Source organism: Phocoena phocoena, chromosome 20, assembly GCF_963924675.1.
Source record: "Phocoena phocoena chromosome 20, mPhoPho1.1, whole genome shotgun sequence".
Classification (NCBI taxonomy): domain Eukaryota; kingdom Metazoa; phylum Chordata; class Mammalia; order Artiodactyla; family Phocoenidae; genus Phocoena; species Phocoena phocoena.
This window is the reverse complement of record NC_089238.1, coordinates 54475032-54497704: the sequence shown is the minus strand read 5'-3', so window position 1 is coordinate 54497704 and position 22673 is coordinate 54475032. Positions and strand designations below refer to the sequence as shown.

The 22673-nt window shown below is 44.1% G+C and overlaps 1 protein-coding gene across 1 annotated transcript in view; it reads right to left on the bottom strand.

The window, feature by feature from the left end:
* Positions 1-22673, bottom strand: part of CDH13 (cadherin 13) — a 793967-nt gene that overhangs the window by 80850 nt on the left and 690444 nt on the right. The window contains exon 9 of the mRNA XM_065898620.1: positions 18981-19234. Within this exon, the coding sequence (XP_065754692.1) occupies positions 18981-19234 (254 nt within the window). The remainder of the gene's footprint in view (positions 1-18980; positions 19235-22673) is intronic.

Sequence of the window (22673 nt, the reverse complement as noted above, 5' to 3'; positions counted from 1 at the left end):
CTATTTATTTATTTAAAAAATTTTTTTTTGGAATTTTATTTATTTTTAATATAGCAGGTTCTTATTAGCTATCCATTTTATACATATGAGTGTGTATATGTCAATCCCAATCTCCCAATTCACCCCACACCCTTTCCCCCCTAGGTGTCTATACCTTTGTCCTCTACATCTGTGTCTCAATTTCTGCCCTGCAAACCAGTTCATCTGTACCATTTTTCTAGGTTTCTGACTTAACTTCTCTCTGTATGACAGTCTCTAGATCCATCCTTGCCTCTACAAATGACCCAATTTTGCTCCTTTTTATGGCTGAGTAATACTCCATTGTATATATGTACCACACCTTCTTTATCCATTCCTCTGTCGATGGGCATTTAGGTTGCTTCCATGACCTGGCTATTGTAAACAGTGCTGCAATGAACATTGGGGTGCATGTGTCTTTTTGAATTATGGTTTTCTCTGGGTATATGCCCAGTAGTGGGATTGCTGGGTCACAGGGTAATTCTATTTTTAGTTTCTTAAGGAACCTCCATACTGTTCTCCATAGTGGCTGTATCAATTTACATTCCCACCAACAGTGTAGGAGGGGGGTTCCCTTTTCTCCACACCCTCTCCAGCATTTGTTTGTAGATTTTCTGATGAAGCCCATTCTAACTGGTGTGAGGTGGTACCTCATTGTAGTTTTGATTTGCATTTCTCTAATAATTAGTGATGTTGAGTAGCTTTTCATGTGCTTCTCGGCCATCTGTCTGCCTTCTTTGGAGAAATGTCTATTTAGGTCTTCTGCCCATTTTTGGATTGGGTTGTTTGTTTTTTTACTATTGAGCTGCATGAGCTGTTTATATATTTTGGAGATTAATCCTTTGTCCGATGATTCATTTGCAAATATTTTCTTCCATTCTGAGGGCTGTGTTTTCGTCTTCTTTATGGTTTCCTTTGCTGTGCAAAAGCTTTTAAGTTTCATTAGGTCTCATTTGTTTATTTTTATTTCCATTACTCTAGGAGGTGAATCAAAAAAGATCTTGCTGTGATTTATGTCAAAGAGTGTTCTTCCTATGTTTTCCTCTAAGAGTTTTACAGTGCCCGGTCTCCCAGTCTTACATTTAGGTCTCAAATCCATTTTGAGTTTATTTTTGTGTATGGTGTTAGGGAGTGTTCTAATTTCATTCTTTTACATGTAGCTGTCCAGTTTTCCCAGCACCACTTATTGAAGAGAGTGTCTTTTCTCCATTGTGTATCCTTGCCTCCTTTGTCATAGATTAGTTGACCATAGGTGCATGGGTTTATCTCTGGGCTTTCTGTCCTGTTCCATTGATCTATATTTCTGTTTTTGTGCCAGTACCATCTTGTCTTGAGTACAGTAGCTTTGTAGTATAGTCTGAAGTCAGGGAGTCTGATTCCTCCAGGTCCGTTTTTTCCCCTCAAGACTGCTTTGGCTATTCGGGGTCTCTTGTGTCTCCATACAAATTTTAAGATTTTTTGTTCTAGTTCTGTAAGAAATGCCATGGGTAATTTGATAGGGATTGCACTGAATCTGTAGATTGCTTGGGGTAGTATAGTCATTTTCACAATATTGATTCTTCCAATTCAAGAACATGGTATATCTCTCCATCTGCTGGTATCATCTTTAATTTCTTTCATCAGTGTCTTATAGTTTTCTGCATACAGGTTTTTTGTCTCCCCAGGTAGGTTTATTCCTAGGTATTTTATTCTTTTTGTTGCAGTGGTAAATGGGAATGTTTCCTTAATTTCTCTTTCAGATGTTTCATCATTGGTGTATAGGAATGCAAGAGATTTCTGTATATTAATTTTTTATCCTGCAACTTTACTAAATTCATTGATTACCTCTAGTAGTTTTCTGGTGGCATCTTTAGGATTCTCTATGTATAGTATCATGTCATCTGCAAACAGTGAGTTTTACTTCTTTTCCAATTTGCATTCCTTTTATTCTTCTTCTTCTCTGATTGCTGTGGCTAGGACTTCCAAAACTATGTTGAATAATAGTAGTGAGAGTGGACATCCTTGTTGTGTTCCTGATCTTAGAGGAAATGCTTTCAGTTTTTCACCATTGAGAATGATGTTTGCTGTGGGTTTGTTGTATATGGCCTTTATTATGTTGAGGTAGGTTCTCTCTATGCCCACTTTCTGGAGAGTTTTTATCATAAATGGGTGTTGAATTTTGTCAGAAGCTTTCTCTGCATCTATTGAGATGATCATATGGTTTTTCTTCTTCACTTTGTTAATATGGTGCATCACATTGATTGATTTGCATATACTGAAGAATCCTTGCATCCCTGGGATAAATCCCACTTGATCATGGTGTATGATCCTTTTCATGTGCTGTTGGATTCTGTTTGCTAGTATTTTGTTGAGGATTTGTGCATCTATATTCATCAGTGATACTGGTCTGCAATTTTCTTCTTTTGTAGTATCTTTGTCTGGTTTTGGTATCAGGGTGATGGTGGCTTCATAGAATGAGTTTGGGAGTGTTCCTTCCTCTGAAATGTTTTGGAAGAGTTTGAGAAGGGTGGGTGTTAGCTCTTCTCTAAATGTTTGATAGAATTCACCTGTGAAGCCATCTGGTCCTGGACTTTTGTTTGTTGGAAGATTTTTAATCACAGTTTCAAATTCATTACTTGTGATTCGTCTGTTCATATTTTCTATTTCTTCCTGGTTCAGTCTTGGAACGTTATAGCTTTCTAAGAGTTTGTCCATTTTATTGGCATACAGTTGCTTGTAGTAGTCTCTTAGGATGCTCTGTATTTCTGAGGTGTCTGTTGTAACTTCTCCTTTTTCATTTCTAATTTTATTGATTTGAGTCCTCTCCCTCTTTTTCTTGATGAGTCTGGCTAATGGTTTATCAATTTTGTTTATCTTCTCAAAGAACCAGCTTTTAGTTTCATTGATCTTTGCTATTGTTTTCTTTGTTTCTATTTCATTTATTTCTGCTCTGATCTTTATGATTTCTTTCCTTCTAGTAACTTTGGGTTTTGTTTGTTCTTCTTTCTCTAGTTCCTTTAGGTGTAAGGTTAGATTGTTTATTTGAGATGTTTGTTGTTTCTTGAGGTAGGATTGTATTGCTATAAACTTCCCTCTTAGAACTACTTTTGCTGCATCCCATAGGTTTTGGATAATCGTGTTTTTTTTTTTTTTTTGCGGTACGTGGGCCCCTCACTGCCGTGGCCCCTCTCGCCGCAGAGCACAGGCTCCGGACGCGCAGGTTCAATGGCCGTGTCCCATGGGCCCAGCCGCTCCGTGGCATGCGGGATCCTCCCGGACCGGGGCACGAACCCGCGTCCCCTGCATCGGCAGGCAGACTCCCAACCACCGCGCCACCAGGGAAGCCCTCATCGTGTTTTTATTGTCGTTTGTCTCTAGGTATTTTTTGATTTCCTCTTTGATTTCTTCAGTGATCTCTTGGTTATTTAGTAACATATTGTTTAGCCTCCATGTGTTTGTGTTTTTTACATTTTTTTCCCCCTGTAACTGATTTCTAATCTCATAGCGTTGTGGTCAGAAAAGATGCCTGATATGATTTCAACTTTCTTAAATTTACTGAGGCTTGATTTGTGACCCAAGATGTGATCTCTCCTGGAGAATGTTCCATGAGCACTTGAGAAAAAAGTGTAATCTGCTGTTTTTGGATGGAATGTCCTATAAATATCAGTTAAATCTATCTGGTCTATTGTGTCATTTAAAGCTTCTGTTTCCTTATTGATTTTCATTTTGGATGATCTGTCCATTCGTGTAAGTGAGGTGTTAAAGTCCCCCACTATTATTGTGTTACTGTTGAAATCCTCTTTTATAGCTGTTAGCAGTTGCCTTATGTATTGAGGTGCTCCTATGTTGGGTGCATATATATTTATAATTGTTATATTTCTTCTTGGATTGATCCCTTGATCATTATGTAGTGTCCTTCCTTGTCTCTTGTAACATTCTTTATTTTAAAGTCTATTTTGTCTGATATGAGTATTGCTACTCCAGCTTTCTTTTGATTTCCATTTGCATGGAATATCTTTTTCCATCCCCTCGTTTTCAGTCTGTATGTGTCCCTAGGTCTGAAGTGGGTCTCCTGCATATATATGGGTCTTGTTTTTGTATCCATTCAGCGAGCCTGTGTCTTTTGGTTGGAGCATTTAATCCATTCATGTTTAAGGTAATTATCGATATGTATGTTCCTATGACCATTTTCTTAATTGTTTTGGGTTTGTTTTTGTAGGTCCTTTTCTTCTCTTTTGTTTCCCACTTAGAGAAGTTCCTTTAGCATTTTTTGTAGAGCTGGTTTGGTAGTGCTGAATTCTCTTAGCTTTTTCTTGTCTGTAAAGCTTTTGATTTCTCCATCAAATCTGAATGAGATCCTTGCCAGGTAGAGTAATCTTAGTTGTAGAGTCTTCCCTTTCATCACTGTAAATATGTCATGCCACTCTCTTCTGGTTTGTAGAGTTTCTGCTGAGAAATCAGCTGTTAACCTTACAGGAGTTCCCTTGTATGTTATTTGTCGTTCTTCCCTTGCTGCTTTCAATAATTTTTCTTTGCCTTTAATTTCTGCCAGTTTGATTACTATGTGTCTCGGCGTGTTTCTCCTTGGGTTAATTCTGTATGAGACTCACTGTGCTTCTTGGACTTGGGTGGCTATTTCCTGTCCCATGTTAAGGAAGTTTTTGACTATAATTTCTTCAAATATTTTCTCGGGTCCTTTCTCTCTGTCTTCTCGTTCTGGAACCCCTATAATGCAAATGTTGTTGTGTTTAATGTTGTCCCAGAGGTCTCTTAGGCTGTCTTCATTTCTTTTCATTCTTTTTTCTTTATTCTGTTCCGCAGCAGTGAATTCCACCATTCTGTCTTGCAGGTCACTTATCTGTTCTTCTGCCTCAGTTATTCTGCTATTGATTCCTTCTAGCATATTTTTCACTTCAGTTATTGTATTGTTCATCTCTGTTGTTGTTTAATTCTTCTAGGTCTTTGTTAAACATTTCTTGTATCTTCGATCTTTGCCTCCATTCTTTTTCCTAGGTCCTGGATCATCTTCACTATCATTATTCTTTTTTAAATTTTACTTATTTATTTTTGGCTGTGTTGGGTCTTCGTTTTTGTGCGTGGGCTTTCTCTCGTTGTGGCGAGTGGGGGCCACTCTTCATCGCAGTGCACGGGCCTCTCACTATCGCGGCCTCTCGTGTTGCGGAGCACAGGCTCCAGATGCGCAGGCTCAGTAGTTGTGGCTCACGGGCCTAGTTGCTCCACGGCATGTGGGATCTTCCCAGACCAGGGCTCGAACCCGTGTCCCCTGCATTGGCAGGCAGATTCTCAACCACTGCACCACCAGGGAAGCCCCACTATCATTATTCTGAATTCTTTTTCTGGAAGGTTGCCTATCTCCATTTCATTTAGTTGTTTTTCTGGGGTTTTATCTTCTTCCTTCATCTGGTACATAGCCCTCTGCCTTTTCATCTTGTCTGTCTTTCTGTGAATGTGGTTTTTGTTCCACAGGCTGCAGGATTGTAGTTCTTCTTGCTTCTGCTGTCTGCCCTCTGGTGGATGAGGCTATCTAAGAGGTTTGTGCAAGCTTCCTGATGGGAGGGACTGGTGGTGGGTAGAGCTGGCTGTTGCTCTGTTGGGCAGAGCTCAGTAAAACTTTAATCCACTTGTCTGCTGATGGGTGGGGCTGGGTTCCCTCCCTGTTGGTTGTTTGGCCTGAGGTGACCCAACACTGCAGCCTACCCTGCCTCCTTGGTGGGGCTAATGGCGGACTCTGGGAGGGCTCACGCCAAGGAGTACTTCCCAGAACTTCTGCTGCTAGTGTCCTTGTCCTCATGGTGAGCCACAGCCACCTCCCGCCTCTGCATGAGACCCTCCAACACTAGCAGGTAGGTCTGGTTCAGTTTCCTATGGGATCACTGCTCCTTCCCCTGGGTCGTGATGTGCACAGTACTTTGTGTGTGCACTCCAAGAGTGGAGTCTCTGTCTCCCACAGTCCTGTCGAAGTCTTGCAGTCAAATCCCACTAGCATTCAAAGTCTGATTCTCTAGGAATTCCTCCTCCCGTTGCCCAACCCCCAGGTTGGGAAGCCTGACGTGGGGCTCAGACCTTCACTCCAGTGGGTGGACTTCTGTGGTATCAGTGTTCTCCAGTTTGTGAGTCACTCACCCAGCGGTTATGGGATTTGATTTTATTGTGATTGCACCCCTCCTACCGTCTCATTGTGGCTTTTCCTTTGTCTTTGGATGTGGGGTATCATTTTTGGTGAGTTCCATTATCTTCCTGTCGATGACTGTTCAGCAGTTAGTTGTGATTCCGGTGCTCTCGCAAAAGGGTGTCTACACTTTTTTTTTTTTTTTTTTTTGCAGTATGCGGGCCTCTCACTGCTGTGGCCTCTCCCGTTGCGGAGCACAGGCTCTGGACGCGCAGGCTCAGCGGCCACGGCTCACGGGCCCAGCCGCTCCGTGGCATGTGGGATCCTCCTGGACCGGGTTACGAACCCGTGTCCCCTGCATCGGCAGGCGGACTCCCAACCGCTGTGCCACCAGGGAAGGCCTATACTATTTATTTTAAAATTTATTTTCTTGTTTGTTTTCTATTTCCCCCTGTGGGAATGTAATATCCATGATGACAGATAATTTTAACTGTTTCTACTGCTTCTGTATCCCCAGTGCCTAAAAAGGGGCCTGGCATATTTTAGGTGTTCATTAAACATTTGTGGAATGAATGAAAAATTCAACGATTAAAGAGGTGGCTTGGGCTTCCCTGGTGGCGCAGTGGTTGAGAGTCCACCTGCCGATGTAGGGGACACAGGTTCGTGCCCTGGTCTGGGAAGATCCCACATGCTTCAGAGTGGCTGGGCCCATGAGCCATGGCCACTGAGCCTGCGCGCCCGGAGCCTGTGCTCCGCAACGGGAGAGGCCACAGCAGTGAGAGGCCCGCGTACGGCAAAAAAAAAAAAAAAAGAGGTGGCTTATCTCATCCTAACCCAAATCCAGAGGCCCCATTTCACACGTGCAGCCCTCACATGGGAGACCAAGGCTGTTAAAAGTCGGCTACATAAAGTCTGATTTTATCCTGAGATTCCTGCCAACATCAATAGACTATACAAGGAAAACTCTGAATTAAACATATTAGGAGAACTGTAGTTTAGAGTCTCATCACTTGAAAACAAAGCTTCACGATCCTTTTGGAAATCAAACTGGGAGGAGAGATGAAGCACATTTCTTGAGTTAGTTACAAGATTCTCTGCGGTTTCATTACCTGTATTAGTGCTAATGCTGTGACAAGCCCTTCACGAGTGTGCAAGGTTGGCGATTGACAGATAGAGATAATAAAATACATCAGCTATTTTCCCCGACTTCTGTTGCGATCCTGAAGTATGTGGCCTTCTCAATCAATGCTATAGTGGTAGCTTCTGTAGTAACCCTCATCTAATTCAAATGCCTTTATTAAAAAAAAAAGAAAAACCAGCTAAGCAGATGTAACAGCTTGGAAGACACAGTGAGAAACAATATTAACATTTCTCAGTACTTTCTTTATTGGTTCTGAGAATTAATTTCTTAGGCTGCAAAGAGTGACCATCATAATTATACTAAAATATAACCAATTTGAATAATTAATAAAACATAACCAATTTGAATAATAAAATATAACCAATTTGAAACCATGTTGTCAGTAATGAAAGTCTGGCCCGTGACCAGTTTGTAACAACACAGATGGACGTTGAAAAGGTGGGTACATTGTAAAATAACCTTTCAACTGTTTTTCCAAACGGTCAGACGTTTCATAGTAACCAAATCGAGCACCTCTAATTGAGGTTAATAATGAAAATCTTCCATCTCTGGATCACTATAAAAGCCAGAATTCTATTTTTAGCCACTGAAGCTGTTTAATCTTTAAAGATTCAGTTGTTTAATTTATTAGACCTTGTTTCCCACTGCCATCTTCATAACAGAAAATCTGATTGCTAAAAATAAGTCAGCTGTTTTAATATGTTTACATAAATAATTAAAAATTCTACAGCAGAGCATGCAATACAATGTATTGCCACCATAAACTTCCAATGGAAGGATGTCACTTTAATTAAAAATTACAAAGGCGCCACTGTAAACAATTCATTTACATTTCAAGCTCTGTGTTGACTCTAGAGAGAAATAACTCATTAAAAAAACAAACAAACAGTAATGACCTCACCCCAAATCCTATTATTGAGGTCAGTAACCACATTTAATTAAGATGAAGTGTTAATAATATATTTTAGTGGATGGAGGCTCTTTTCATTTCCCCAGGTAGAAATGTTATTATTTGGTCTTTAACTTCTGATTAAAATTTAAAAGGTGGGAGTCAACGCAAATTAAACTCTTAAATCTGGTTTTGAAATCTGGCTTTTTCAAAAGGGGGGTTACAACCCTCCTTTCTCCTCCCAATAAATGGTGAGCTACTACACATTTTGAACCTCTGTGTTCCTGAGAAATGACAGTGGTGACAAAAATCCTAATTTCCAGGGGAACTGATTTTTGCCATCTGCTTCCAAAGGTCTTAGAAGATACAGAACAAAAGGTCCCATAGCCAGCTGATGACTTCTGCTTGATTTCCTATCATTTTTTTTGTGATTTCCTTTGAATGGGCTCCAATATTAGATTAAATGAGGTGTTAAAGAAAAAGGCTTGATGACTCACAAGAAGACCAGCAAAAACCAAAATTGGGCCTTTTAACAAATCTTTTGGGACTGAATTTTCATCACCACATGTTGCATTCGGTACCAGTTTGAGCCCATGAATGAATCTACCTTGGAGCTTAAAAGCCTCCAAGTCTAGAGGAGGAAGGGAAGGGAAATGACTTAAAAAGACCCAAAGAAATCAGAACAAAGTAGGCTGTGGTTTTCAGAGTGATGAGGATCTAATCTGGATCTAATTCAGATGTTCTGTGTTCAAAGGATGGGTTCAATTTGGATCATGGCTTTGGAAGAAGGGCCGGCGGATGGACCGGACTCCTTAGTGTAACTTTCACAGAACTGGGAAGCCCAGTGAAAGGCCGATCGGTCCTGCTCAGGCTTCCCTCCTGGGATTGGTTTAAAACAAGGCCACATGCAAATATTTCCACGGTTGGTAGACACTAGACAATGACTGAAGATGAAAAATAATAGTAATCACAATGAACCATGTCCGTTTACGCACAAAATGTCTGCACGCAGAAACTCCACCCCAGCTGCTGGCAAACCATGCTATACCTGTTTACTAAGCACTTCGAAAGGCCAAGCGCTGGGCTGTTTTAAGACCTACAATTGGTGCAGCCAATATGGAAAACAGTATGGAGGTTCCCCAAAAAACTAAAAATAGAGTTGCCATATGATCCAGCAAACCCACTCCTGGGCATATATCCAGACAACACTACAATTCAAAAAGATACACGCACCCCTATGTTCACAGCAGCACTATTCACAATAGCCAAGACATGGAAGCAAGCTAAATGTCCATCCACAGATGAATGGATAAAGAAGATGTGGTACATATATACAATGGAATACTACTCAGCTATACAAAGAATGAAATAATGCCATTTGCAGCAACATGGGTGAACCTAGAGATTATCATACTAAGTGAAATGAGTCAGAAAGACAAAGACAAATACCATATGATTTTACTTCTATGTGGAATCTAAAATATGACACAAATGAACTTATCTACGAAACAAAAACAGACTCACAGACATAGAGAACAGACTTGTGGCTGCCAAGGCGGAAGGAGGGTGGGGGAGGGATGGATTGGGAGTTTTGGGTTAGCAGATGAAAACTATCATACACAGAATGGATAAACAACAAGGTCCTACTGTATAGCACAGGGAATTATATTCAATATCCTGAGATAAACCATAATGGAAAAGAATATGAAAAATAATGTATATGTATAACTGAAGCACTTTGCTGTACAGCAGAAATTGACACAACATTGTAAATCAACTACACTCCAATAAAATAATAAAAAAAAAGGACCTCTGAGCCTCTAAGAATTTTCTCTGTCCATGGTGGCCTACTCCCAAGTCATAGCAAATATATTGAAATGTACTCACATTGCAAGTACATTTTTTTCCTGTAAAATTTTTGAGATAATTTTTATATCACCACTTTTGCTTTTGGAATTATCTGACTACTGGAAATATTTCACTAATAATCCCCTATGATTTCTCTAGTGCTGACTCAGACATTCTACCATGAGAGATCTACAAACAGTTGGCAAATGTAAAGACATTTTTGCAAATATTAAATTCAACCTGCCAGGACATGGAAGCAAGCTAAATGTCCATCAACAGAGGAATGGATAAAGAAGATGTGGTACATATATACAATGGAATATTACTTAGCCATAAAAAGGAATGAAATTGAGTTATTTGTAGTGAGGTGGATGGACCTAGAGTCTGTCATACAGAGTGAAGTAAGTTAGAAAGAGAAAAACAAATACCATATGCTAATGCATATATATGGAATCTAAAAAAGCGGTACTGATGAACCTAGGGGCAGGGCAGGAATAAAGACCTAGATGTAGAGAATGGACTTGAGGGCACAGGGGGGAAGGGGAAGCTGGGATGAAGTGAGAGAGTAGCACTGACATATATACACTACCAAATGTAAAATGGATGGCTAGTGGGAAGCAGCTGCATAGCACAGGGAGATCAGCTTGGTGCTTTGTGACCACCTAGAGGGGTGGGATAGGGAGGGTGGGAGGGAGGGGATATGGGGATATATGTATACATATAGCTGATTCACTCTGTTGTACAGCAGAAACTAACACAACACTGTAAAGCAATTATACTCCAATAAAGATGTGAAAAAAAAATTCAACCTGCTAAAGTCATGGTGCTGTGGACACTCGATCTTATTAACTTCAATGTTGCTGTTTTCTTTTCAAACTTTGGAGATGATAGATTACGTGTTCACGTCCTTGACATTTTTGCAGGCTCCTGGGAAGTTTGAAGGTCTTGGTGCTGGGCCTTGGTGCTTAATTAATTAAATGGTACTGAAGAGGACCTTGTGTCTTACCAGGGATGGATATAAACATGGTCGTTCCCCTCAGAGAGCCCGAGGTTCAGTGGAAGATGGACCATTAGGTCAGGAATCACAGTAAAGCACGACGAGCATTACACTAGACATTCAGAAAGCCCTTTGGAGCGTAGTCTGAAGGTCAGGGTAGCCCACCTGCAGAGGCGATGCCTAAACTAACATCAGAAGGACATATAGCTGTGGATGAGGCGGTGGCGAGGAAAGCCCCAGGAGTTCACCTCATTTGCGTGTTTTCTTTCCATAAACCGAGGTTCAGAGAGGTTACGTGTTCCTCATCAGCAAAGAGGCAGACTCATGGTTGTGAGAATTAAATAAGACTTTGGTGACAGAGCTTTCGGTAAGCTTTTATATAAAAATGTGAGGCATCTTAGTCATAGTACCAGCAACATACATGTGTCCAGGGGTATTGTGGCAATCTCGGCCTAGTTTAGTCTGATGCCCAGTTCCCAGGAGGCAGAGACCAGCTCAAAGGCATGGGGATAGTGGCACTTCTGGGGAATTCAGGAATTTGTTGATAATCGAGACCATGATGATGCTTGGAAATAAGTAATTTCTGTTGCTTGGCTTTTTCTCCATAGCTGGAGACCACTGGTTGTTACTTCCCAAGGAACAATTCCTTTCTCTCCTACCTTCCTTCCTTTTCCTCTCTCCCTCCCTCTTCCTTCTTTCCTGGGGCATCATCATTTGCAACAAAGCTCTTGCTCTTAAGACTATAAGCTCCCCGGAGGCTGTAGGCAGGGATCATTCTCACAAGTGAAAAGACAGCACCCAGCAGTGTTAGGCCCATAGTAGCCTCTAAATAAATACCAGTAAAGGAATGAATGGAAAACTATAATGCTTGTGTTTTTTCAAGCAGCTGCCTTTGGCAACACAATTATCTATTATTTTGATTGTGTAAAAATCTAATTTCATGGCATGTATTCATCTTCTAAAATTTACCCTGTAGTTTTTTATGACACAGAAAGGTTCAATCCCCAAAGGTGTTCATGGCAGAAACTTCTAGTTGCCTCACAATACCCACTCTTCCTTTCTTCCTTAGTAAAGAATCCCAGTTTTAAAAGTTGGTTGCTATCCAGCTAAATGACCATACTTCCTAGTATTTCTTACAGCTAGGTTTTGGCCATGTGACTAATTTTGGCCAATCAGATTTAAATAGAAATGTGATCGACTTTCAGTAAGACTCCTTAAAATAGAAGAGACTCCCTTCTTCTTTCCCTCTCTCCCAAACTACTGTCTGGAATACAGATGTGAAGGCTGAAGCATTAGCAACCATAATAATTGTCCATGAGGAAGAGGGTGCCAGTCTCGAGGTGACTGAATGGTGAGCAGGAAGGAGCCTGGGCCCCTGACAGCTTTGTGGAGCTTCCATCCTAGCCCTGGACTGCCATAGCCGCTCTACACTTATTTTATATGAGGGGGAAAACAACCCACTTCTATCTTCTCTGAGCCACCATCATTTTGAATTTTCCTTTTATACTGAGGCAAACTTAATCCTCACAGATACACTGCTGCTAGACGCACACCTGTGGGGTTCCCTGGATGAATGATCCTTTCCCCAAAAAATGCTGAGGAGTAATGGGTAATTTCACATGGGCGGGGACAATAGTTTTCCTCAACATGTATCTTATGTATTCACTGTGTGGGCAGAAGTCTCTGCGGCAGAGTTGTTTACTACAGACCCTGGATAAGATGAGTTCTGTTTGAAAAATGTCTGGAATAGGAATTGCTACTTGGTTGCCTTAATAGAAATCCCCGGATTGGTCAGAGAATGAAATAAGTTCTCTCAGACCATTCAAAATGATTGAGCTGCCGGCTGCATCCCCAGAGTAGCCAAAGCAACAGATCTGATGCGACAGTGAGTCCCTGCTTCTCATTTCACTGTTAGAGAATGTTGGGCAAATACAGTCATTTCCATTTTAGCATAATTATCAGTGAGCTGCTCTTTCTGACAATATTTAGCCAACAACTTCAGGTGCACGAGTCCACTCCTCACTGGAGACACTGAAATGTCATCAAGAAATGCCAGATTCCTGTCTCGTGTACACGGAGGAAGGCTCCACCCTGAAAGCTGAAGCCTGTCTCGTCACTGTAGGTTGAGAGGACAGGGTGTGGGAACCAGCTGTTTTACAACACGTCAACGTTCACATGACCTTGGAGCACAGAAACTTTCTAACCATCAATTCAAATAATAAGGGAAAAGAGAAATGTGATTGCCGAGGTAAAGACACAAAGAAATCTTTATATGACAAAAAGCATTAACAACATCAACACATTTGCAAAATATTTTCAGAAAATTCTTCAGAAAATTAATGATGCATTAAACAATTTAGCTACAAGCATGTCCACTGACCTTTAAGAAAATAATTTCACATAATTGGAAACAGTCTAAATAGCCAACAAGGGAATGAATAAATAAATAAGTATATTCGTGTAACAGCACTGTAGAATGCATACTATTCAGTGATGAAAAATAGTGGCTATTTCTTGATATGGAAAGCTGTTCGCCATATATTGGGAAGTAAAAACGACAGGTTCCAAAACAAAATGGGTGATGTGAGCCAATTTTGAAAATAAAAAAGGGAAATACTCGCACATGTGACTGGAGATATACCTAAGCTGTTAAAAGGGGATTTCCTTAGGTGGGACGATTACAGATTTTTAAAATTATCTTCTTTATTCTCAACTGCTTTTTCAAAAGTTTCCTCCATGAACTATCTTAACTTTATAATAAGGATAAGAAGATACAAGTCATTAAAAAGAAGAATTTCATCTGTCGCTAGCCCACCGCTGTCCATTTTGATTTGGCTAAGCACAGTGCTATGGGCTTTTAAACAAGTTTTAATAACTCAGGCTTTTTAGTGAGAATATTCACTCTGATGCCTGGACACCTCCTGTCTTTAGAGTTACAGGCTTCTCAGAGATCAAGACGCCTTTCACGGATTTTAACATTCCCTGGTGAGATAAAAGAGGGCATGACAGTTGCAGCGGCAGAATCACTGTGCCTGAGATGGGCTTTCCATCACAGAAGACAGGACCAGGAATGAGTTAGAATTAAGGTCCTAAGCTTTATGGGGGCTGGGAGTGGGGAGGAGTTTCCTGTTTTGACAAGGAAAGGAGCCTGTCCTCAGGGAGGAGGTCAAAGTGTCTGTCAACTTGGGGGCAGGACCTGAATCAGGCTGGTTGGGGTGGAGTATCTCCTGCAGTGCTAAGATGCCTTGAGGGCCTGGTCAGTCATATGAGAGGAGATGGGGTTATTGGCGCTGAGGCACAGAGTGTCTTGGAGTGAGATACTGATAGAGATAGAAATGTGGCGTGGGGGAGAGACAGAGACAGAGAGAAAGCGGGGGGGGGGGGGGCGGGGGAGGAAGCAGATGGAGGAAAAGGGGAAAAAGGAGGAGGAAAGAGAAGAGAGGAGAGAGAGGAATGGGAGGAAGGAAGGTGCAGAGAATCAGACAGAGAAGAGATGGCCATGAGACATGAGAGAAAGATGGACCTAGAGGGAGGGGGAAGATGCAGGTAGAGACAGTGATGGGGAGGGAGGATGGGCAGAGGGAGACAGAGAGGGAGATAAGGAAGAAATGTACAGAGCAAAGGATAGACCAAGAGTAATCGGCACAGAGAGGGACAAAGAGAGAATGACAATGTGGACACAAAGAGTCACACACGCAGACAGGGACACCCGCATAACCCGCACAACTGCAGAGCCCAACGCCGTGCTATTGCCGGGAATCAAGACAGGGGCAGATGGCACTGGCACCATCTTTTTTCATGCGCCTTTGTCAGCTGAACTCAGAGCTCTCCTTGAGATAAAAATAGGAGTTCTCAGTTCCTCCTTCTTCCAATGCCCGCTCCCCAAAGAATCATTAAGACAACACCACCACCACCACTCACAAGGTCATCATGTCTTTCTGAGAGTTCTGGGGAGCCCAGTGCGGTTTATGAGAAAACCAGGTCCCAGCCCGGCCCCTCCCCTCAGCCCTGTACAGCCTCTGCACACACAGCCCGTCGGGGACAGTGCTTCTCGTGTACAGGATCAAAGGCTGCAGATAATTAACGAGCCTTTTCTCCCTGAAGAGCTCCTGTGACAACAGCTCAACGTGTCAGGGATGTTATCCCTGCCTTTGATGGGCTCAGAACCAGCACCAGGAGAGGAAGGGCGGAGGGGAGGGGAGGGGAGAGGGAAGGGGCAGAGGGAGATCCAGTCAGTGCCAGGCTGAGAGAGGGCCACTTCTGGGCGACTCTGGATCCCAGCAGGAAGGAATGTGTCTGAGGAGTCAGGCCAGAGAGAGAAATGTGCATCACACACACATACATGCACATGCCCATACATACATACGTATGCATTTATTTTGCTTCGATGCTGGAAAAGTGATTTGTCCAGACACTGCTCAGCCAGACCCATTTGTAAATGTTACAGCTCTTAGGCAAACGGCCACAGAAACACCTCAGCTATATTTTCTGAGGGGACTCGAGACATTGAAATTGGCCAACAGTGGCTCTCCGTGGTCCCTGATGACTCAGCATCCATTCCCACCTTCTGGGAAGAGCCTTCTGCATTCCTTTGGGAAACCACCAGCCCAGTTCATTATGGTTGGATGCTGGGTCCACGGTGGGCCCACGCACCAGGACTAGCCCTGGGCACACCCCATCCTCCTGCCATTCTGGGTCAGAGACAGGTGTGTGTGCCAGTTGGCTCAGTGAGACGCAAATCTGGCCCTTGGGCAAGTATTGATACTACTGGTTAGGAAGGATCTCTTTCTGCTGGTAGGACTGGCATTGCTGGAGGCCTTGACTCTCTACAGCCATACAGATATGGCTGAGGACGAAGCCAACCCAGGCAAGTGCAGAGTCAACAGGTGGGGAAAGAACATATTCTGAGCGCCTGAATTCTCACGCTGGACGTCCTCGTCCTCATTTTCAGTTTTGTGGGCCAGTACATGCATTTCTGGCAAAAGTCTGAGATGGGTCCTGGCCACTCGTGACTGAGGGTCACAGCTGTAATGAGCAACTGTAGAAACTGGAAGCTCTTCAGAGCTTTCTACGCTCCTGCTTTTTACCGCCAAGTCTCACATCTAGTAATTTACAAATTGCTTTCTCTGATCTCCTTTTCTCACAGTGGGCGCCACTGATGCTGCACCCGAGATGGAATGGAGGAGCACCGTCACCCGGTTCCGGCAGCCGGTCTTTGTTCTCCAGGGCGCAGATCCTGGCTTGGGGCCCCTCAATGTCTTGGCTCTTGCCAGTCATGCGCTCCCTCTCCAGGCTCCTGTCTCCCGACTCAGTTTGCCGGGGCTGCTATCTGTGGCTGCTTGCCACGCTCCAAGCACCACATTCCATTTGCCAGATGGGACTTCCCGCCTCCTTCTCAATTACCTGCCTGCCGTGGGGGTGAAGAGGGGCAGCCACATCTGGGAATATCATCCCTCTTGCCTGTCAAGATGCCCTGAGTCGGGGGTGCATGGCTCCAGCTCAGGTAAAGTGGACTCGCCCCTGGGCATGTGAACCGTGAGCTGAGTGACACAAGAGTGGACGGCGGCTGGAGGTGGGTCACTCTCCCTGTGAGGTCCTGCAGTGCCAGCCCATCAGGGCCCATTACCTAGAGACTCAACAGTGCCCAAATTCCTGTGCTATCTCGGCCCAGTTCTAAACATATTCTTCAATTCTGTAAACTACTCAACATCACTAATCATCAGAAATGCAAATCAAAACCACAATGAGATGCTGTCTCACACCTGTCAGGATGGCCGTCATCAGAAAGACCACAAGTAATACATTCTTAAGAGGGTGTGGAAAAAAGGGAACCTTTGTACACTGTGAGTGGTAATATAAATTGGTACAGCCACTATGGAGAACAGTGTGGAGTTCCTCAAAAAAATAAAAATAGAACCATTATAGGATCCAGCAATTCCACTCCTGGGCATACATCCAAAAAAAAAGAACACACTAATTTGAAAAGATACATGCACCCCAATGTTCATAGCAGCACTATTTACAACAGCCAAGATACAGAAGCAAATTAAGTGCCCATCCACAGATGAACAAAAAAAGAAGATGTTTTATATATATACATACATACATACATACACACACACACACACACACACACGATGGAATATTACTCAGCCATTAAAAAGAATGAAAATCTACCCTTTACAACAACGTGGACGGACGTAGAGAACATTATGCTTAGTGAAATTAGAGAAGACAAATACTTTATGTTATCACTTACATGTGGAATCTAAAAAAAAGAAAACAAAGAGGTGTACATAAGAAACAGAAACAGACTCACAGGTATAGAGAAAAAACTAGTGGTTACCAGTTGGGAAAAATTCTATAAACTGTGTGTAGAATCTTCCAGCAAATTCTCCCTTTTGCCTAAGTCATCCAGAGCTGGTCTTAAACAAAGAACTCTGAGAGACCCACCTCGTCCACTGTCTGTCCCACCTTAGTAGGACCTCTATTCCCAGATCCCGACACCTGCCTCAGTCTCTCCCCATCACATTAACACTGTCATGTCTGGCAGCATCCCAAGTTACCCAACAAAGGCACAGTCTCAGGCTTAGCAACATCAACCCCGTTTAAATCCATTTCCTACCCACCCTGGAGTCACCTCTTTGTAGAAGTGCAAATCAACACTTAAGCTCCGCTAAAGACATCCTACATTTGTACAACTACCTTACAGTCTGTTAACCTACAGGTTTCCCGATCTAAGTACTTAAGGAAAGCTTTCTCTTTGATGTTTAAATTGTATGTTTCCTTTGCCAGATACTGAGCAGGAAAAGGGGAAAAAAAGGAGAAAAGGAAAAAAAGAATGGCTACTTCAGATTTACATTAGTACAGGATTTGGTATTATTTTGTACTTTAATCTAGCTTGGCATTTCAGAAAATTTTGTTGTAAAAATAAATCCCCCTTTTGGGTTGGAAAATAACTTCTGCTACCTTGCTCCACGGTCCTGTGGCTGACGCAAAGATAGCGGCACATTTTCAGGTGTTTCAAATCAGGAAAATAAGACATGTTCATTTGAAGTGCATCTAATACTTGGTTATCGGTACCTCGTATGAAGAGATTAGATTTTGGAAGAGGAAGATTAATTACTCTCTTTAGCGGAGACAAGCGCGCATTTGGACCTGCGTGCCAATGTGTTTACTGTGAAACGTCGCACCCGCGAGGGCATCTCATCTCCACTAGCATGAGATGCACTGTGGATAATGACCATTTAATTAAATCTCATTGTGAAAACCCCTTCTTCTGAAGTACTGGACAGAGCTTAAGAAATGAACGCTGAAAATTTGAACTTTTTTTTGGCCTGCCAATCATCAGCGGAAAACCCAACCCCGATGGTCCATTTCTAAGTACCAGGCAATGTCTACTCCTTTCCCTTCTGACAGTTCAGAGTCCAGAGCACTTAGCAGAGAGCATGGACTTTGCAGACCGTACTGCAATGGTTGCATCCTAATCTCTTCCACTACTGGGCAGTATAAGCTGGGCAGTCTTGAGCAAGTTACTGAACCTCTCTGAACTCCTAATACCCTTAACTGTACATGGAGTTAGCGTTTCTCATCACGCTGTGGCAGCTGATAAAAGTAGGTGTCTGAGATGCAAGGGGCCGTATGTGGCGGCTCCTTTCTCTGTCCCTTCCACACTGTGCTTGGCACCAGCAGACCCCTCTGGATATCTGAGAACACAGCTCTGGAGCTACTCTCCTCCAGGGCTAGTCTATTGCCAGGAATCAGGTGCAGGGGCAACATCCGCACCTAGTGAGCCTGGTCCCCTGGTGCCACCAGCCGCCAGCTCTTCATTATGACACAAACTTCCTGCTCACCCAGATCAATAACAAGTTTAATTTAATGGTAGTTTGTTCCTGACAACACAAACCCTGCAACCAGCAAAGAAAAGCCATTGCTGCCCGCCTCCCTCCCGTCTCAGGTTACCCAGCTGCCCACTCACCTGATGGTCTGATGCTGCAGGGAATCAGGGTCTGTGGCATTCGCCGTCAACAGCACGCTGCCCACGGAGATGTGCTCTTGCTTAGTCACCATCATAGGGTCCGGGTGGAAAACCGGCCCCTCATTGACATCCAGGACGGTGATGTGGACGGTTGCTGTGGAGCTGGGGCCGTAGGAGACGTCGGGCACCAGCGGGTCCTCGTTTTCCACTTTGATCAGCAGGGTGTGAAAGGCAGAAATCTCATAGTCCAGAGGCTGAAAGGCAGAGAGAAGGGCTCAGCACGCGGGTCTGCCACAAAGGGCAGGTGCTCTTGCACAAAGGCCTCTGACAGTCCCCGAGCCGTGTGGACGCTCAGGGGTGGATCCAGGTTCTGTGGGCTAAGAAGCGTGATGCAATTTGGGGTCCTCTTTAAGAAAAAGAGTATGAAACATACAGATACAAAATTAGGTATGGAAGTTGTTCCTTTTTTCAGATTGAGAAATAACTTACAAGAATTACATGAGTCTCAGACACCTGGATCCTTTGTTGTGAGATCTCTTTAGATGACTCCCTGGCAGTGCTGACATTAAAAGCCTTCCCACCGGTAGCCTGTGACCTCACAACTCCGGCACTCATGGGGGCTCCAGGGGGTGCACATTCTTCCAGTAGGGTGTCATGTAGAGAAGAGGATTCGGGAGGCTGACACACAAGGGGTTAAGCTGCATGGCCCTTCCCCACCTGAGGGCACTGGAAAACATGCGGGGGGGATTTTTATTTGTCCCCATGACTCGGCAGCTCTGTGGCCATTTTCTGGGCAGGGGACAGTGCTGCCAGATACATGGCCATGCCTGGGACAGTCCCACATATGGCAGACTGTCCCACCAATGAGCAACCCTGCTGAGGCCCTTTCCAGGTGATTCTGTAAAGGGGCTGATGGTAACCGCCTCCCTTGCTGCTGTGTAGACTAAATCAGAGGATATTAAGGAAACCCCATTGTAGACATTATTAATATGGTGCCCTGTCCCTTACAGAAGGTCATGGACGACATTCACTCGGTCACTTTCTTTCTAAACCAGGAGATGCAGTGATGGTGACATTTCCTGTCGATGGGGGTGTGGTGAGGAGACATTTAGGTGAGATAAGGACACACTGCTTATTTCAAGCTATTTTCCTAATGTTTCCTGGGAAAACAAGCAGCTAACTCATCAGACCCATGACATAATGGATATGCTTGCTGGGAGGATGAGACTAAAGTGAGTACAGGGAGGTGATGCACACTCAAGCAGAAGGAAGGAAATGGCAGCACACATCATAAGGGATCTGGGAATGTGGCACCAGAGGTGAGAATGGCGAAGCTGGGGCAAGAGCCGGGTGCAGGGGTAGAATCTGGAGTCGGGCAGGTTTAGTTGGGAGAGCTTTAGGCAAAATTACATTCTCTCTCATAATAATGACAGCTAACACGCACGCCCCGCATTCCACACCTGTGAGAGCACCCGCACAAACACACATGCACACATATATGCAGAGGCGCACACACACACACTGGAAGTCCTGACCCTGGAAGTGCTTCCCGGCTGTAATGGGACCGCCCCTCCCGCCCTCACCTAGAGCAACTCCCAACAGGGTCAGTATTAAGATTTTAAGAGCTGACAGATATCAGGCTGTTGGTACCTAGGAGCTACCCAGTTATATTGTGGTTCCATCCCTGGAACACAAGAATAATTTGCCACTTCATCCTCCTTTCTAACACAGATCTCTGTCCTTCCCAAGTCAAGCCCCAAATCTGCAACCCCAGTGAAATAAATTCCAAACATGGGCCAGGGAGCTGCCATGCTTGGAAAGCAGAGTTATTCATCCTAATTAGGACACTGAAGGGACTGGAGCCTTGGGCTTGCTGGGTAGTGACAGTCTGCCGGACAGCGTCCTGAGCAGGACGGACACACAGAGCGTCCACCTCTCCTGAGAACCTCCTCGACCGCACCCCAGCACGGGCAGACCCAGCCAGGCAACCTGAGGCCCGAGGATTTCTTTTATACCAGCTCCCAGGAACACACCATCTTCCTGGACTATGAAATCCTGAATCTAGCCCAACTGGATTTTCTACCATGATGCAAATGCCGGCAGGGTGGGGTTTTACTGAGCTTCCTAGCTCTGCAGGGCTCTTAACAGGCAGCAGATGCGAGGCCAGCAGGGTGAGCTGCAGCAGGACAGCGTGGCGCGGCCCGGGCAGCGGAGGAGGGTCAGGGCCCCGACAGCAACGGGAATCTTGCCATTTGTCTCCTAAGGCTGTGGTGACAAAGCACTAGGTGGCCTAATACAAAGCTTAATACAAAGAAATGAACTGTCCCACAGCCCTGGAGGCGAGAAGTCCAAAATCAAGATGTTGGCAGGGCCACGTTCTCTCTGAAAGCTCTGGAGGAGCCCTCCCTGCCTGTCCCAGCTTCGGGCGTTCCCTGGCTGGCAGCACGTGAGTCTGACCCCTGTCTCCATCATCACCTGACCTTCTCGCTGTGTGTCTCTGTCTTCACATGGCTGCCTCCTCATAAGGACACCAGTCATCTTGGATTGGGGGCCCATCCTACTCTATTATGCACTCATCTTAACTAATTACACCTGCAGTGGTCCTATTTCCAAATAAGCCCACATTCACAGGTTCTGGGGGTTATGACTTTAATGTCTTTTTGGGGGGAGGCACAATTTAACCCATAAGAGTGGGGTACCCACAGCTCCCCCATTCACACACATGTCTTATAATATATTTACATATTATGTATAAATATACATACAATATTTGATCTGCATCACAACCCCTCATTACTTTTCGTGACATAATCCATCTCTCATTGTGCACCGACTGTGTGCTAGGAGGGCCCTGTGTGCATCATCTCACCTAATCCTCACCTTACCCTCACAATAGTAGGTGATTTTAGACCCTTTTTACAGATGAGGAAACAGGTTCCGAGAGGTTAAGTAACTTGGTCAAAGTCACACAGCTAACAAGTGGCACAGAGTCGAGAAGCAATACAGGGAGTCTGATGAGAGAGTCCGAGCTGATAACAATCAACTGCTTTTGGTACAGGGTGGTATTTCCATAAGTAATGCTGATGGGGACTCAGCCCTCTGTCCTGCCTTGGGACACTTCATTCATACCAGGAAGCAATGCAGCTTAGTAGTAGAAAGCGCTATTTGCTCCCAGAGCCAGAGGGGAGGGGATCAAGTCCTGGCCATAAGAACTCTAATGAAAAACTACTGGACCACAGGAACATCACTGCATCTCCTGGAGCCTCAGCTTTCTCATCAGTAAAGTCCTAGTACCAAGGATTGTAGTAAGATCAGAGGAGATGATGCATGCTGGGTGTTTCACACAGCAGCTGGCCTGGAGTCGGATACAATAACAAGAGGCTGTTAAGACAGTGAGGAAGAGGAATATGGGGTAGAAACAGCTGGAAGAGCCACTGCCCTCCTGCCTTGCCTCTTCAGGTATGTTCGAGGCTGACATGCCTCAGGAGAATGCTGGCTTCTGAGGAATGCAGATGTGAGTAGTGGCACAGAGAGGGAAGGGGAGAGAGAGAGAGAGAGAGAGAGTCCAGCCTTTTCCGGAGAGGAGGACCTCTGCAGTGCTTAATTCCGTTTGCACAAAGCTGGGTGTAATGACACCAGTGGGGCGATGCCCAGGGCCAGTCTACCAGGAGCTGATGAAACGTGGGTCTCTGC